The sequence below is a fragment of the Hydra viridissima genome, unplaced genomic scaffold (assembly GCF_058129835.1).
Source record: "Hydra viridissima isolate aposymbiotic clone 2 unplaced genomic scaffold, HvirCarnegie_v1 scaffold_2, whole genome shotgun sequence".
NCBI lineage: Eukaryota > Metazoa > Cnidaria > Hydrozoa > Anthoathecata > Hydridae > Hydra > Hydra viridissima.
In genome coordinates, this window is record NW_028324301.1 from 16,387,748 (window position 1) to 16,402,737 (window position 14,990).

General features: G+C 27.9%; 1 protein-coding gene across 1 annotated transcript in view; it reads left to right on the plus strand.

The window, feature by feature from the left end:
• LOC145195994 (uncharacterized) overlaps positions 1 to 14,990 on the plus strand; it is a 247,611-nt gene that overhangs the window by 75,365 nt on the left and 157,256 nt on the right. Inside the window, exons 72-83 of the mRNA XM_090078096.1 lie at positions 1,329 to 1,446; positions 1,560 to 1,704; positions 1,817 to 1,933; positions 2,319 to 2,927; positions 3,059 to 3,201; positions 3,396 to 3,466; positions 3,607 to 3,710; positions 4,245 to 4,274; positions 4,600 to 4,893; positions 5,390 to 5,555; positions 8,792 to 8,979; positions 9,941 to 10,246. Coding sequence (XP_089934222.1) covers positions 1,329 to 1,446; positions 1,560 to 1,704; positions 1,817 to 1,933; positions 2,319 to 2,927; positions 3,059 to 3,201; positions 3,396 to 3,466; positions 3,607 to 3,710; positions 4,245 to 4,274; positions 4,600 to 4,893; positions 5,390 to 5,555; positions 8,792 to 8,979; positions 9,941 to 10,246 — 2,291 coding nt within the window. The remainder of the gene's footprint in view (positions 1 to 1,328; positions 1,447 to 1,559; positions 1,705 to 1,816; positions 1,934 to 2,318; positions 2,928 to 3,058; positions 3,202 to 3,395; positions 3,467 to 3,606; positions 3,711 to 4,244; positions 4,275 to 4,599; positions 4,894 to 5,389; positions 5,556 to 8,791; positions 8,980 to 9,940; positions 10,247 to 14,990) is intronic.

Here is a 14,990-nt window from a genome sequence, read left to right on the forward strand (position 1 = left end):
GTTTGTAAGCACCACTTTGGTTCTTTAAAGAGTTTTGTACTTAGTTTTGCTGCTGTCACCAAATTTATTGGTAAATGAGTTTTTTGTCATTTAGATGTTGAAGCCTCTAAATGTTCAGAACCACTGCCAGGGACTTGTTTTTTTTCTTCAGTGCTAAATTTTAATTTTCTTCAACTTCACTAAAATTCAAATAATGCTTAATTCATTGTTGGTAATTTGACTGACTTTCCACTAAATCAACTTAAGAGATACACAAGGAAATCTTGTTGTAAGATTTCCTTGTGTATCTCCAGCTGTAGTACAGTAGACAGCGCTACCATTTTCCTTTTTCTTTTTTTTATCATTTATGTTGAAAAAGTTGGCAACGTCTTACATTCCTGGTTTTGATACTTTCTTTGTAGATTTTCAACTTCCTTTCCATCGTAGATTCACCATGTTGAATTGAAAGACTCAGCTTTTTCATAAGGTTTTTTACTCCTTTAACAAATCACTTTCTTCTTCTGTTTACTTTTTACATATTTAGTCATGCACATATCTGTCCAAGATTTGCTGTTCTGTTGATAATTTGTTCATTTGGACAAGATTATCAACAACCTCTCTATACTTTCTTGCATTCTTGGATATTTCAAGCCTGACCAAACTTAATTTTTATAGTTTCTTATGCAAGTCTGAATGAAAACTATTTCTAGACATTTTGAATTAAGTCATCAAATTTAAAATAGTTAAGTTGATTAGCTACAAGTAAAGAAATCTTATGAGTTTATTTATTGAAAGAACTTTTTAAAGTATCAGAAATCAGGTGATAGTAACAAATGTCTTATGTAGTAAAAAAATTATATAATAAGCAAGCAAATAACTAGAAAAATCACATCAGTCATAAATTGAAGCTGTTTTACCTTAAATTGTATTGTATCTATTAATAGAAAGATAGGAAAAAAATGTAACTTTTAAAATGTAACTTCTCTATGGTATGTGAAAAAAAAAAATTTTTTAAATTTGCTTTATTTATACCTATTATATACAAGGTACTTAAAACATTTAAGACCAAGTGCTTCCTAAAAGTACGAAGTTCTTTCATAAAACAAATGTATTATGGTTCTGTAGAAACTTCATAGGAAAGATTAATTCTTTTAACAGTTTAGCATAGAGAATACAAATCAAACTTAGTTTACTGTATTTCAAAAAAGATAATAAAAAAAGTATTTTTTGATGAGTTTCTATGCCAAGTTAGGGGAAAATTGTTTGAATTGATTAATATGTTTAATGCTTTTGTAAAAGATTGGTGCAAGTAGTCTTATAGAAGGAAACTTTTTTTTTTGCATTATTAGTATAAATTATGATGGAAAAGAAAAATCTGAAAACATAGATTCATTAAATTGGCATTATGTAGTGGTTCAGTATGAGCGGCTTTTTTCTAGGCTGTTGCTTGATATAGATTTCAAAGCTGTAAGTTGTTGTATTTAAAAGTTTTTTTGTAAGGAATAATTTGTTAACTTGTTTTTGGAATTTCTGAGCAAATTATTTTTTTTTACATTTATGAGTCTTTACTTATTAAATAGAGGGTTACTCTTGATGATATATTCCTTCCCACAAATTCAAGCATGCTTGTTAATCTTACAAATATGATATTCTGTTTTCAAATGTTTGATGAAATATTGTTTCCTTCTGCAATAAAAGCAGCTCAGTTGTGTGATAACAGACCAGGTAATGTTAAAAAAATGAATGTGAATCTTATTCTTATTTTATATGTAGTAAATAATTGTGGGCTCCTGATCATTTATAATAACAATATCTTTATTTTTTATTTTTTTGATAGCAGAATTTGCATGCACAAACCAGACAAGCCCTTGTAAATGGTGCAATCCATTTTATGGGGAATGGGAAATGTATCCATACAGATATATTTTTGATAAAAATACCAGTTGTATTGAAGGTTTGGACTTTATTTGGTTATTAGTTAAACTTATATACAAAGAATATTTTACTAGATAAACTAATATATCTAAAAGTACAACACCTAGTTAAACTGATCAAACTTCTGAAAATATTAGTTCATTGAGCTTGAATGCTCACCTCTAATCTTATAATAGCTATTATCAGAAGTTGATTTTTGATATTAGTTACATCCTCATTTTTAAATTAAATTTATTATATGTAAATCAGAACAGTATCGATTTTTTTCTTTTTTTTTTCTTTTTTTGGGTTTTGCTTTGAACAAGTTAATTTTCTTTCATTTTTTCAAAGTTGTAATATTCATAGAAAGGTAGTTATAATTATCAATACTGTTTTATGATACTTCTTGAGATTTGCATTTTTAGATAAAGATAACTTTAACAAGACTTTGTTCCAACCATTCAATAGTGCTAGGAATGAAATATTTGTACCAGGCATCCTCAATGGGTATGAAGTAAATCTGACTTCATCAGTTAAAATGGTGCCAGGATTTATTAGTAATGGGATGTCAGTCAATGAAGTTAATGTTGCTGTTGACAATGGTGATCTTTTTAAATACACTAACAGCACTTTTATGTTTTCTATCTGGATCAAACAAACTTGTGAGAGTTGGGAAAGATATGAGCCCATTGTTACAATTGGACTTGTTGCATTAGTTTGTGACAAATTAAAAAATAATATTTCAACCACAGTAACACCAGTCATGGCATTTTATAATGAGTGTTTGTTTGCACTACCTGGGAGATCTGGCTTATGGTATAACTTTGCATTTGTTTTTAATGAAAGCATTTCATTTTATATTGATGGTGAGCTGATTTCCTCTGAGTGTATTCCTTCCAAATCACTTGAGGTATCAAATTTATTGACAGACTCAAATATATATGTGTCAAAAGTTGGCTCCACTGCTACTTTGGTAGATGAAATATTTGTTGGGGATATTGGACCAAGTGTTTTGTTTTGCAGACAGCTAGCAGGTTTTACAAAACTGTTCCACCTAATTTCAATTTCCCTAAACAAATCTTTTGAATCTTTTAATCCTTTTATATTTGTATATAGGTATTGCTACAATTGAAATAATTTGACTATCTTTTTGTTGTTGTTGCAGGCAACATCAGTGATGTAGAAAAAATTAAGCAAATGATTGAACCACTTTTGTTTGATTTTTGCTCGAAAGATGTTTGGAATTATTATGATAGTCTACAAGGAAGCTATCTTTATGAAAAAGTGGTTTATGATCTTGAACTTCAGGTCTTTGAATTCTTCATTGTTAAATGATTCTCAGATAAAAGATTGATGAATTCAAGAATAGTTTGTTATTGTTTTTATTATGAAGACACCAATTTGGTTGTCATGCAGTTAAAGATAATACTTCAACAACAAATTTGAGAAGTTATGTTATAGTAATAAAAATTAAAAATTCTAATGATTTTCAATGCTTTTAGCTTACAACACTACTTCGTTCATCTATAAATGAGTTTTTGCATGCTGAAGTGTCTTCAATAAAAAAGCAAAGGTATCTTCTTTAACTTATTGCTTCTTGTGAAGTGAAAATGATGTTTTTATCACTTGTACTCATTATCAGTTCTTCATGATTGATTGAACTGGTTTAGCATTACAAATTTATTAAATACATTTGCTCTACTTTCATACAAGCAATCAAGTTTGTGGTGTTCTCAATGCATACTTCACAGTTCAAAATCAAAGTGTGATTTCAAGGGTTTGTGATCTTAAAGATCAGTTTGTGACTTCTTTATCAGGTATACTAATAGTTGTAAGTTTTGAGCAAAAAAAATAGTTTATCCAAATTCCTTGTTCAAAAATTTTAGTTTCACTAACTTTTGGTTTACTGCTTTTATGATTTAAAAAATTTTACAAAACTTTTCCAAATGTATCATTTTGGTTAATGAAAATCTTGAAGAAATAATTTGCAACAATTAAAAAATAACAGTAAAAAAAAAAAATGAAGATTTTTTTAACTTTAGTTTTTAATTGCTAAAAAAAATCTGTAAACAAGTTAATGACAAGTTATATATTGAAATGCTTTTTTTGGTTTAGATTTTAGTTTAGATTAGATTCTTTATTAAGTAACTCATATAGTTAGAGTTCACACTTTTTAAAATCATCAATTTAAACATTCTATCAATATCTCAATAGAACCTTTGTAACCAGTCTGTCAGATTTATAGTTCAATAAATTAAAGCTTAGTTTATATATAATTCAATATACTTTAAAATTTCACTGCTAAATTTAGAAAATTCTCAATGTCCATAACATGTCAATTACCTTTTTAGCACGTTCCACCAAAACAGATGAACTGCTTGGTAAGTTTCTTTTAAATGTTTTTTAAGTTTTACAGAAAATTGCTTTTTATCCACATTAAGTTGTATTTAACAATGCTTTTTACTTTTAAATTACTTTTGTGACTACTATACTAGCTCAACCTTAAAAAATCCCACTACCATTGTTTCAAAATAAACAGCTGTTTAGTTAGAATAACTTTTGGATGTAATTGAAATGGTTCATGTGAATGATACTTTACAGCTATAAATGCTATAAGTTTGTCAATGTAGCTAATTTTTAAAATTATATCAGTTCTTTATTTTTAGAGTATTATTCTCAATATGCATCATATAATGTTATTTTTAGAGTATTATTCTCGATATGCATCATATAATGTCAGCCAAATAAACAATACTTTTGCTGTTCTCTCTGTGAATCTTTTTGAAGATATAAACTATCCAATCCGTGGGATTTTGGTCCAGTACAATAAGGTTGCTGATAATAACAAAAAAAACATTTGGTCTAACAACGCAGGCTTTATTTTTATCAATTCATTAGAATGTTATACAGAATATCAAGTATGTTTTGCGTTTGAAACTTTCAGAAGAAAACCTACCCCATGCATTCCACAGAGTAAAACATTTATGACAACAGAGGGAGGTTAGTGGGTTTACCAAAATGTTACTATTTTACTCTAAAATTCATGTAAAATACTTTAAAAATTGATTAATCTGAAACAAAACTATAAAATCTACCAAATCTAGATTATTGATGAAAATTAAAACAAAGAGACTCAAGTTTTTTTAGTGTAAATAAGTTATTAGGTTTAGTTATGTGAGCTGCAATCAACATGAATGTACATGATGGCATTATAAACTTTTTTTTTTTTTTTTTTTTTTTAAAAATAATTTTCAGATCAGATGAAAATTGTATAATTGGAAGAAAGTATAGTAAACTAGATTGATATAGAAGTTCATTGTTTTAATTTATCTAATTGTAGTTGCATGTTGCTACACTCTTTACATACCATGCATAACAATCTTGCTTACTTTTTCAGTGTTAAGAAATTTCAGTTGTAATACTTTATTTAGTATAACTTGCGTTATAGTTGTTATTTTGTAAATGTTTCTTTTACATATTATCAAATTTATTTTAGTTCCTGTTCAATCGCCTATACTAAGTTGTCTACTGGATCAGACTCAGAAGGTTGTCAAATGTAATATCATACAAATTACGAGCAGTTCTTGGAATGGAAAACCATACAGTTATAACATTGTATACAGATTGAAAGGAGACTCAGATTTATGCGACACTTTAGAAAGGTTAGTTTTAACTTTTAATTAAGTTTTTTAACTTCTCTTATTTGGAATTTATTTAATAATTTAATCACTGTTCAATAACAGGTATTCATAAAAGCTTTACTACTGTTAGCTGCAACCCATTCAAATATTCATTATAACTCAATTTTTTTTTTAATTATAATGATTATTTAAATGGTTTGCAAAAACCTTTTAAATAATATTATTATTAAAAAAAATTGAGTTATAATGAATATTTGAATGGGTTGCAATGGGTTGCAACCTTTTTCCTGAGAGCATTTTTTTTTTACAAATAAACATAAAAGTACCTGTGCATGCCTAAAGTTCACAAACTTTTAAGATTTTTTAACTATTTCATGTTAGCTTGTCTAAGTTGGTAGAAATCTTTCTATTGGGTCAGAAAGAAAGTTCTTTCATATTTGCGCCATTACAAATGGGTCTCATTATAACATGGCAAATCTTATGATTTTCTAGAATGCTCTAGCATTATATTTTAATTCATGAATGGTAAATTATTTTCTAGAGATTTCCATAAAACTGTAGTAATTATAGATGATTCAGTTGACAAAAGATGTCAGATCAGAAATCCTATATTCCAAACCGCATCATATATGAGTTCCAGCTCAGTCATTTTGCAGAGGAGGCCAATAATAGCATATGCCACACCCTAGGCCAATTCAGTATTACCAAATGCACTTGTCAAATTTTGTTTCAACTTTTTTTTGCTATAACTTCCAACTAGAAGTTCTTCAAATGTCTGGTTGTCCAACTGAAGTTGATTCTGAAGCAGTGCACAAATTGGTGGAGGAGGATCCAAAACTTAGTAGCAGCTGTATAGCCTCCACCCTCCAATGTATTCAGTGTTGTTGTGTCTTCATTGATTAAGAAAGGTTGTAAATTTAGAATCTGGGTTCCTCACCATCTGATAAAACATGGCAAGGACATGTGCTTGGAGATCTGCACATTTTTGCTCTCCAAAAATGGATGCTTTGACTGATTAGATCATTTAATCACTGGTGTTGTGAAGTTGGTACTTTATGTAAACCACAAGTGTCAGTGGGTTAATGTTAAAAAGTGGGCAAAACCAGAGCCCAAAACAGATCCTCACCAAAAGATGATCATATTGTCAGTGTGGTGGGACCTATATGACATCATGCATTTGGAGCTTCTTCCTCCCAACACCACCATAACAGCTGATTATTACTGTCAACATATGGAAAGACTCATAAGATCATTCAAATGTGGACACAACACCAAAAAATTTATTTTCTGGATGACAATGTGCAGCACCAGACTGCAAAATTGACATGTGGGGATCTTGCCCTACACACCATATTCTCTAGACATGCTCAAAGCAACTATCACCTTTTCCGTGCCCTGCAACTTCATATTTCAGAGCTTGGATGATGTCTCTATGTCAACTCATAACCAACATTTATAAATTCTTAGAGACACAGCCAGGCAGCTTATATGAGGATGGGATCCTTTCCTTACCTAATAAATGGAGAGTTTTTGTTGATTATAATGGCAGTTGTATTGTAGATTAATTGTGTTTTCAGAGGATGAATTAAACTATTTCAGTGCAAAAGAACTTTCTTTCCAATCTAATAATTTTTATCTTCCAATGTAGTTTGAAATAAGCTGAAAAATTGTATTGTAATGACATTTTCTGGTAGCTACCACTAAGTTTTACAATAGGCAAGTTTTTTAAAAAAATCATTAAGTATAGTAATAGCTGTTAATTTTTACTTCAGATGTTAAGAATCAGTAGTTCAATGCAGTCAGTTGATTATAAGCACTGTTAAATAGTGACAGAACAATTATCAACATTTATCATAGTGTCAACAACTGTTTGTTTATAGATGTAGTGATTGCTAACTGCAGAAAATCCAGATTTGTTTTGATTAGAAAAATCATGGCAATATATTTCCTTGCATTAGAAACTGTTTTTATTTCTTTTAATTTTTAATGACTTCATGAAATACCCAAGTCAAGACCACTTCTTGTTTGACACATCATCTTTTGACCACAAATTTAGGTATTATCACTGTGACATTTAGTTACTGTTAGCCAGGAAAGTGTTAAAATTATAAACTTTATCTCAACTGAATTTGAGATTTATCAATTCTCTTCAGAGTCATTAAATTTAATTGACCAGGATTTTAATTTGGTAACATAGATATCCAGCTAGCACCATTTCCAGCTAGCTGCCCTTCATAAAATGGTTGCTGTTAAATGTGAACTAAGGTGAGCCATTCTGAAGCATTAGGCTGAATCTGATTTTTTTTTTGTTTCTGACAAGATCTTTATTTGTTAACTCTATATTATCTTGAAAAAATTTACAAGTTCATGAGGTTGAGCCTTGAAAATTTTAAGTTAGTTAAAAAATTAAGAAAAAATATTCTGCTAATAAATTTTAACTATAAAAATGAATCTGGTAAAACTGAAAAAAGACCACCTCCTTCATGTCAGGGTTAGCTAAGATTTCAAAGATGCTACATAAAAGAAAACCTAAAATCTTGAAAATTACACTATAGAAGCTTTTAACAAAATCATTTTCACAAATATCCATAACATGTTTATGTTTTTTTTAAATTTATCTTGTTATAGCATGCTAGTTTTACCATATGAATATCTCAGTTTTTGCTTTATTCACAATTTCCATGATGAAATCAAAAACTTGTGTTTACTCTGTAAATTCTCTTCTTTAAATGCTGAATTGTTTAGCCTGCTTCAACCTCTGTACTTGTTTATCTAAATTTGTTTTTATCAAAATAAATTTGTTTCAAACAAATTTATTTTGATGAAAACAAACTTAAATAAACAAATGTATTCTAAAACATTTGTTGTTGTTTTTTTTATTTCTTGATGTATATAAAATTTATTGTATACAATTTGATATTGAATTTTGCAAAGATTTTCTCATTGATAAATCTAGCTGGTATATTGCTCATTGTTGTAAGTCCTTTTGCACTTAAGCTAAAGATCACTGTTAAAAGAGTTTGCATTTAAACCTGTATGCATCTTGTAATCGTACAACATTAGTTAACATTAGGAAGCAATTTTAAAAGATAAAAACTTTCATATAAAACAGCAACAATTTAAAAATTTTACATTTCATTTAATTTTTACACGCATATGTAGATAGAGATATCTTTTAGCTAACAATATCCTTTAAAGTTATTATTTAACTAAACATGTTATTTTTAACTAACACTTAACTGATATATCTATTTTAGTTCAAGTTATCAAAATAATGTCACAATTCAAATTTATAATGCTTCCAACAATAACAATGGATTAACAATAAGTATCAACACAACAATATTTAAATACAAGCAGTTATGTATCTTTGCTTATGCTACCACAAAAAATGGCTATGGTATAGGTCCATGGAATCTGACAGTTGTAAGAACTCAGAGTGAAGGTTTGTTTACAATTATTAACATGCAAGTTTTTTATATATATATATATACAAAGAAAATGAACTTATTTAACTTGGGAGCTAAGAAGACTAACCAAAGTATTAGGTTGTGTGGAATTTCACTGTTTCAAGTTTGAAATAATTTGGCTGATCATTTTGTAAAAACACAAGGTTGTATGATTTTCTATTAGAATGAAACTTGTTATAACATAATATAGTTTTAACAAATATTTCAAATGAAAATTGTTGTAACATAATATAGTTTTTTCATAATATAGTTATAAAATAATACAGTTTTAACATAATATCGTCATAACATAATAAAGTTTTAACATGATTCAGTTTTAACAAATGTTTCAAATGAAAGAAAGTCATACTTTTAATAAATAGAGCACATTTCGGGTAAGTATCTTATGTATTTTATGTTCTTTCAAATAGAAATTGTAACCTCTAAATTATTATTTACCAAACTCTTGCCCATATACTTGGCAGCTCACTGATGACAGGCACCATGGTTTGAGGAATTTTCTTGAACTTCACCTGAGGATTGAAATAAAAATCAACTGATATTTGTTTTCTATAGAATTTCTTTTGATTATTTATATGAGTATATTTTTCTCTTAAAGCTCTTTTTAAACAGCTAACTCTTACTGCTTTGAAACATTTAAGCCTCAATTATATTTTTTGCCATAGATTTTAAAGTGTTTATTTTAGAGAAGTTTAAAATACCTTTTTTTAATGCAAAATACCTTTTTTACTGTACTTTAAAATACCATTTTTACTGTAAACATTTAAAATTTTTTTAATATAAATCAAAGTATCACCAATAAGTATTATAAAATTTGAAGCTTCTTTTAGAATATTTTTTTAAAATTGCATTTTTATACAAAAAAGAAAACTGATAAAAACATTTGATATTACAAATCTAAATGTTATTAACATTTTTTACTTCCTTTTTTTTTAGCCCCTACCAATTATCCTGAAGGTTTAAATGCAAGTTTTAATGAAACTATTACATTCAAGTGGAATCTTTTGAAAAATACAACTGAAGAATGGAATGACATTGCTCCAGGCTATTATGAATTGCACTATGGGTTAGTAAAAAGAATACCTTTAGAGCTGGATTCAAGTAAGAGGGTTAATATCAAAGAAGACCAATATGTTTTAAATTCTGCAAGTTTTTGTGATTTGTATGCAGCTGAAATCAGTGCATTCTCTGTTGCTATAGGACCAAAAAGCCCTTTGATATGCATTATTAGTTTACCTAAAAGTGAGTGTGCATTTTTTTTCATATCAACAAAATGTTAAATCTATCATTTTCAAAACTCTTCTATATGTGGGTTTTCAAGTTTCTTTAGTGTTATTTGAGTTGCAGATCATAAAATTAAGTATTACATATAGTATAATTATAAGTTTATTACAGGAAAAAAAAAATTCAATTCGATGTGTAATCAATTGTGTGATGAATATAAGTTCCCTTACATTGTATTCTCATCATATAAAATATAAATTTTTAAAATTTGCATGTAACAAAACATAAGTTAACGTATTTTAAATTTGTTAAAATATTTTTATTGTAGTGGTTGGAGACATCTGTTTCTACAAGTCTTATTTTTTTGAAAAAGTTCTTAGTACTGTTTTCTGTAACAAGAGGAATATTTTTTTTATGCAATCTGTTACCTTCCTGGTCATTAATTTTTTCAGTGTTTTTTTTTCCAGTTTTTTAATGTTCATTTTTATGTAAAACTGGCTAAAATAAAATTTCTTTTGAATAACCTGAAAATGAAAATGCCAGTTTATTTTCATTATTTTCATATTAGTTGCAAGAAGTTAAATTATTTGCTAATTTCATTTAGGTTATTCGAAGAAAAAAATATTATTAGTTTAATATTATTAATCAAAGTTATGTTTGTGTTATAACTAAGAGGTGTATGAATTTTTTTTCAATAATGGGTGTCCATTGAAAAATAAGATATGGAAATAAAAAAACAGCTAAACTGTTTGTTTTTTCAAAAAAGGAAAATTTATTATACTGGAATAAAAAGTAACAAAATTTATATTTATTTTTTTTCTAATAAACCTTTTTGATGGTTTTTTATTCTAACTACTTTTTGTTGAATTAGCAAAGCTCTGTTCAACATATAATGGGATTGTCTTCATACAGTACTTAATTCTATTAATTAATTTTGCAGGCTTTTTGACTTCCCAATTTCTATTGTAGGTTAGACCCTTCAAATAACTGCAGAAATTTTCAATCACACTCATTTCAAAACAATTTGCTAAATAGTTTTTCTTTCTGTTTTATTCCTGCTTTAGTTTTGACAAATTTATGAGTTTGAGTGCATGATATTTTGAAGTTTTTTGCTCCTTTTCTTACTGTTTTTTGTATATTTTTTTTGTGCTAATTTTAAGTGTTTTGTGATGACTTTTTGTATGTTGTATAGTTGTATGACTTTAAGTTGCATTTGTAATTTTTTTTGAGGAATATGTAACATATTTCCTACTTCAATGTGTTGGTTTACAATTTCTAGGCATGTTGATATTGAAGACCAGAAAAAACAACAAAAAGAAGATTCATGTGCAAATCTGTACTACTTTAAAAAATCTAGTTTTTGGTGCTTTTGATTAAATTCTTTTTGTGAGAATATTTTAACAACTCATAAAATTTTAAAATCTTTAACTATCTAATAAATCTCCCAGTTTCCAGTAGAACAAATAAGGTGGCAAAACTCTAAAGTAGCATGTCTTTCATATTTTGCAAGAAGGTGAAGCAAAACAGGATAGTTAAAGACCAACTCATATTCTTTAATTCTGTAGTTTAAAAAGTTTATATATGATTTCATTCTATAATTTAAAACATGTTCACACCTTTAAAAGAACAACATACCCATACACCCACACACACAAGAAAAGTAAATAACCAAAATATAGAAATTTTTTGTGTTTTATTGTGAAATACTCTTATTAACTGATAAACCAATAACCTAAAAACAGAGAAAAATATTTAAAATACTTAGAGGAAAAAACTGTACTGTGTTAGTTAAATACTATTTACACATTAGTCACAGAAATATTGTACTCTAAGTAATTGGAAGCAACTTTCATGTACCCAAAATTTATAATCAATACATCTAATCCAATTATATTTACTTTTGATGTTATTTTACTACAAATCACTTGCAAAAGATTACTATTTGCTCCTCCAACCAGAAAAGTCAAACAAAAAATGCAATATTTGCAACAGGAATGAGAGGCCTTTTAACAGTTAGTATTCTTTTCTTGGAAGAGAATAGAAGCAACTTGGTTCCAGTAATTTTGTGTTCATTTTTTGAATAATTCTTTTAAAATGTTCTTCAATGCTAATCTTGTATGGTGATTTCAGACTTTCCTTCTTTTCTGTTTATTGCCTTTAACTTAGCTATGGAGACAATAATCTTGAGTGAGACAGGAGTTGCATAAAATGGCTCAAAATGATTTAATTTAAGATAAAAGATCTTGGTCAGCTTGTATTGACAATACTTACTTAATACAAGTTTATAACTATACTGTGATAAATTATTTTACTCTAGTTGTTTAGCTGATGATATTGCTAACTAGTTTCTTGTTAATATATCACTGTAGGGCAGATTAAGAGATGTCATATAACTCAGCAGTCTTTATTACACTAAGTTCCTTATTACTCACTGCTAAAACTGCTTCTTTCATAGAGTTTTTATCTCATTTGGCACAATTTTTTTGTTTGGATAATTTCTCACCATAGTTACTCATACAAGTTAACAGTAATAATAGTTAAAAAAAAAATGTTTCTGTGTATCTTTTATTTAAGTTATTGTTTTACTACTGTACATGTGTTAAAGTTTGGCATTTTCTGAGACAAAACTTTGGAGTCCAAAAGTACTAAATTAACAAAAGATAAAGGAAAAAACTTTTAATTCATCAGATAAACATACCAATAATAATTTTTTTACATCAATCTAATTTCCATATGAAAGTCCAAGATATTGAAGTCCAAATAATTAAGATTAGGAGAGCCAGATATTTCTAGGCTAGTGTTTGAGGTGATCGAGCCATTGTTCTGTAACAATAGCCTTTTGAGACATAACAAAAATTGCTAGTTTAGGATAATTGGCTTGAACCCTAGGAAGGGCATATGACTACAGAATTTTTTAAAGGTAGTCTTGGCACTCATTTTCAGTCCAGAAGGTAGAAATACTGGTGGCATTTTCTTACCATCAGAGCTGACCACTCCAAGAATCATGGTCTGTGAAAGATGCATTTTCTGAGAGATATCTGAACCTTCAAGTTTGAGATAAATTAATCATGACAGGAATTTGAGACCAAGTTCATTGTGAAATACTTTTCATTCGAGAGGAGGATAATTGGTTTCTTCTTATTAAAGATAGACCTGATCTTCTTACATTTTTTAAGTCTGGAGGCTTTTCATTGTCTTATTGTAGTGGTTGGAGACATCTGTTTCTACAAGTTGCTGGATTGGTTCAGATCCTCCTCTTGACAAAATCTGGGTTAACAATTGAAATGGGTCTGCCGTTTCCAGGCTTTTTCAGAAAATTGCTTGGTACAATCACAAAACCTCATCAAAGTTGAGTGTCAATTTTTAACATGTATATGGTAAATCTTAAAAGTTTAAAAAATCAAATTGTAAATAACTTCATAAAATGGGTGTTTTATAGTTATCCATTTCGCTTTTATATTGATAAAACCAATTAGCACAAACTAAAAATAGTTCCTTGACATGGTATGGCTTATAAAAATTAAAAAAAATTTGTATTTTGCTGACTAAACAAAAAAATGCTTTTTGGTATTATAGATTATCTATATCATGGCCAAGATGAAACTAAGTTATGTATATGAAAAAAAAGTATTAACCTATAAATACAACTATCTTATTTAGCCCCACTTTCCCATTATGCCCTACACTTTCTTGCAATTCTTGCACACATTTTAATACACACTTGATTTTTAAATTTGTAATTGGTTTGATTAAAATAATTCTTTAACGTGAAGTATGAAGTTCTGTAAATCTGTATTTTCTCTTATTGTTTACTTTCTAGCATTTCGTTTTCACAAGTGACTTCCTTTTTTTTTGTTCTTGCTAAGAATAGCAAATGAACTTTTCTTTAAGTTTTTCCAGTGCTAAACAAGAACAATTTTAATTAAAAATTCTAAACATAGTTTAATTTTTTAGGTTAACAAAATTTTATTTACTTAAAGACACAGTGATAAGTAATGTTCTAATGTTATCTTTATCTTAAAGTTGATACTAACATCATCTTTAAACAAAATATATCCAATCAATACGTTTTGTTTTGAATGGATGCATAAGAATAGGTATTATTCACTCTTCAGTACTTATTTGTATTTGAATTCTAAACTAAAAAATAGAATCTATACCAGTTTTTAATCTAGAATTTGGAAAAAAATATTATAATTAATAATATAAAATTCAAATTTAATCACAACCTAATGGCAAGTAAAAATTAACAATAGATAATAAATTTTTTTAAAGCTTATAAAAACATTGAAGTATTTACTTTTTCTATAATTGGAGACTGAGCTGAGTTTATGTGTTAAGCAACTTGGCTAGATAATTTATGTTAATAGCTATTTGCCTTTGAAAAACAAATGTGTGTGGAGTAAGGGAGGTAAAAGCATGGCCCTCCTAGCTTCTAATTCAGTATTGGTATTTTTAAATTATTGTTTTAAAATTGTTCAAAATTACTTGTTTCTGTTTTTCTAAGGACTAAGCAATTATCTCTTTTTGCTCTAGCTGTCAGCATGGGTTTTCTAATTGCTGCCTAAGCACCAATATTTTTCCTAAGTAAAATGTTACTAACTTCAATTAAAGAGAGACACTACATGGTTTTTAGTAGTAAGTTTAAGATATCTTAATTGTGGGCTCTTGATATAGTAAAAGACTGCTCTCAAAGTTTGTTTGTTGTTTTTTTTAACTTCCAAATTAACTTTTAGATCTTTTGAAAATTTCAAAACAGCTA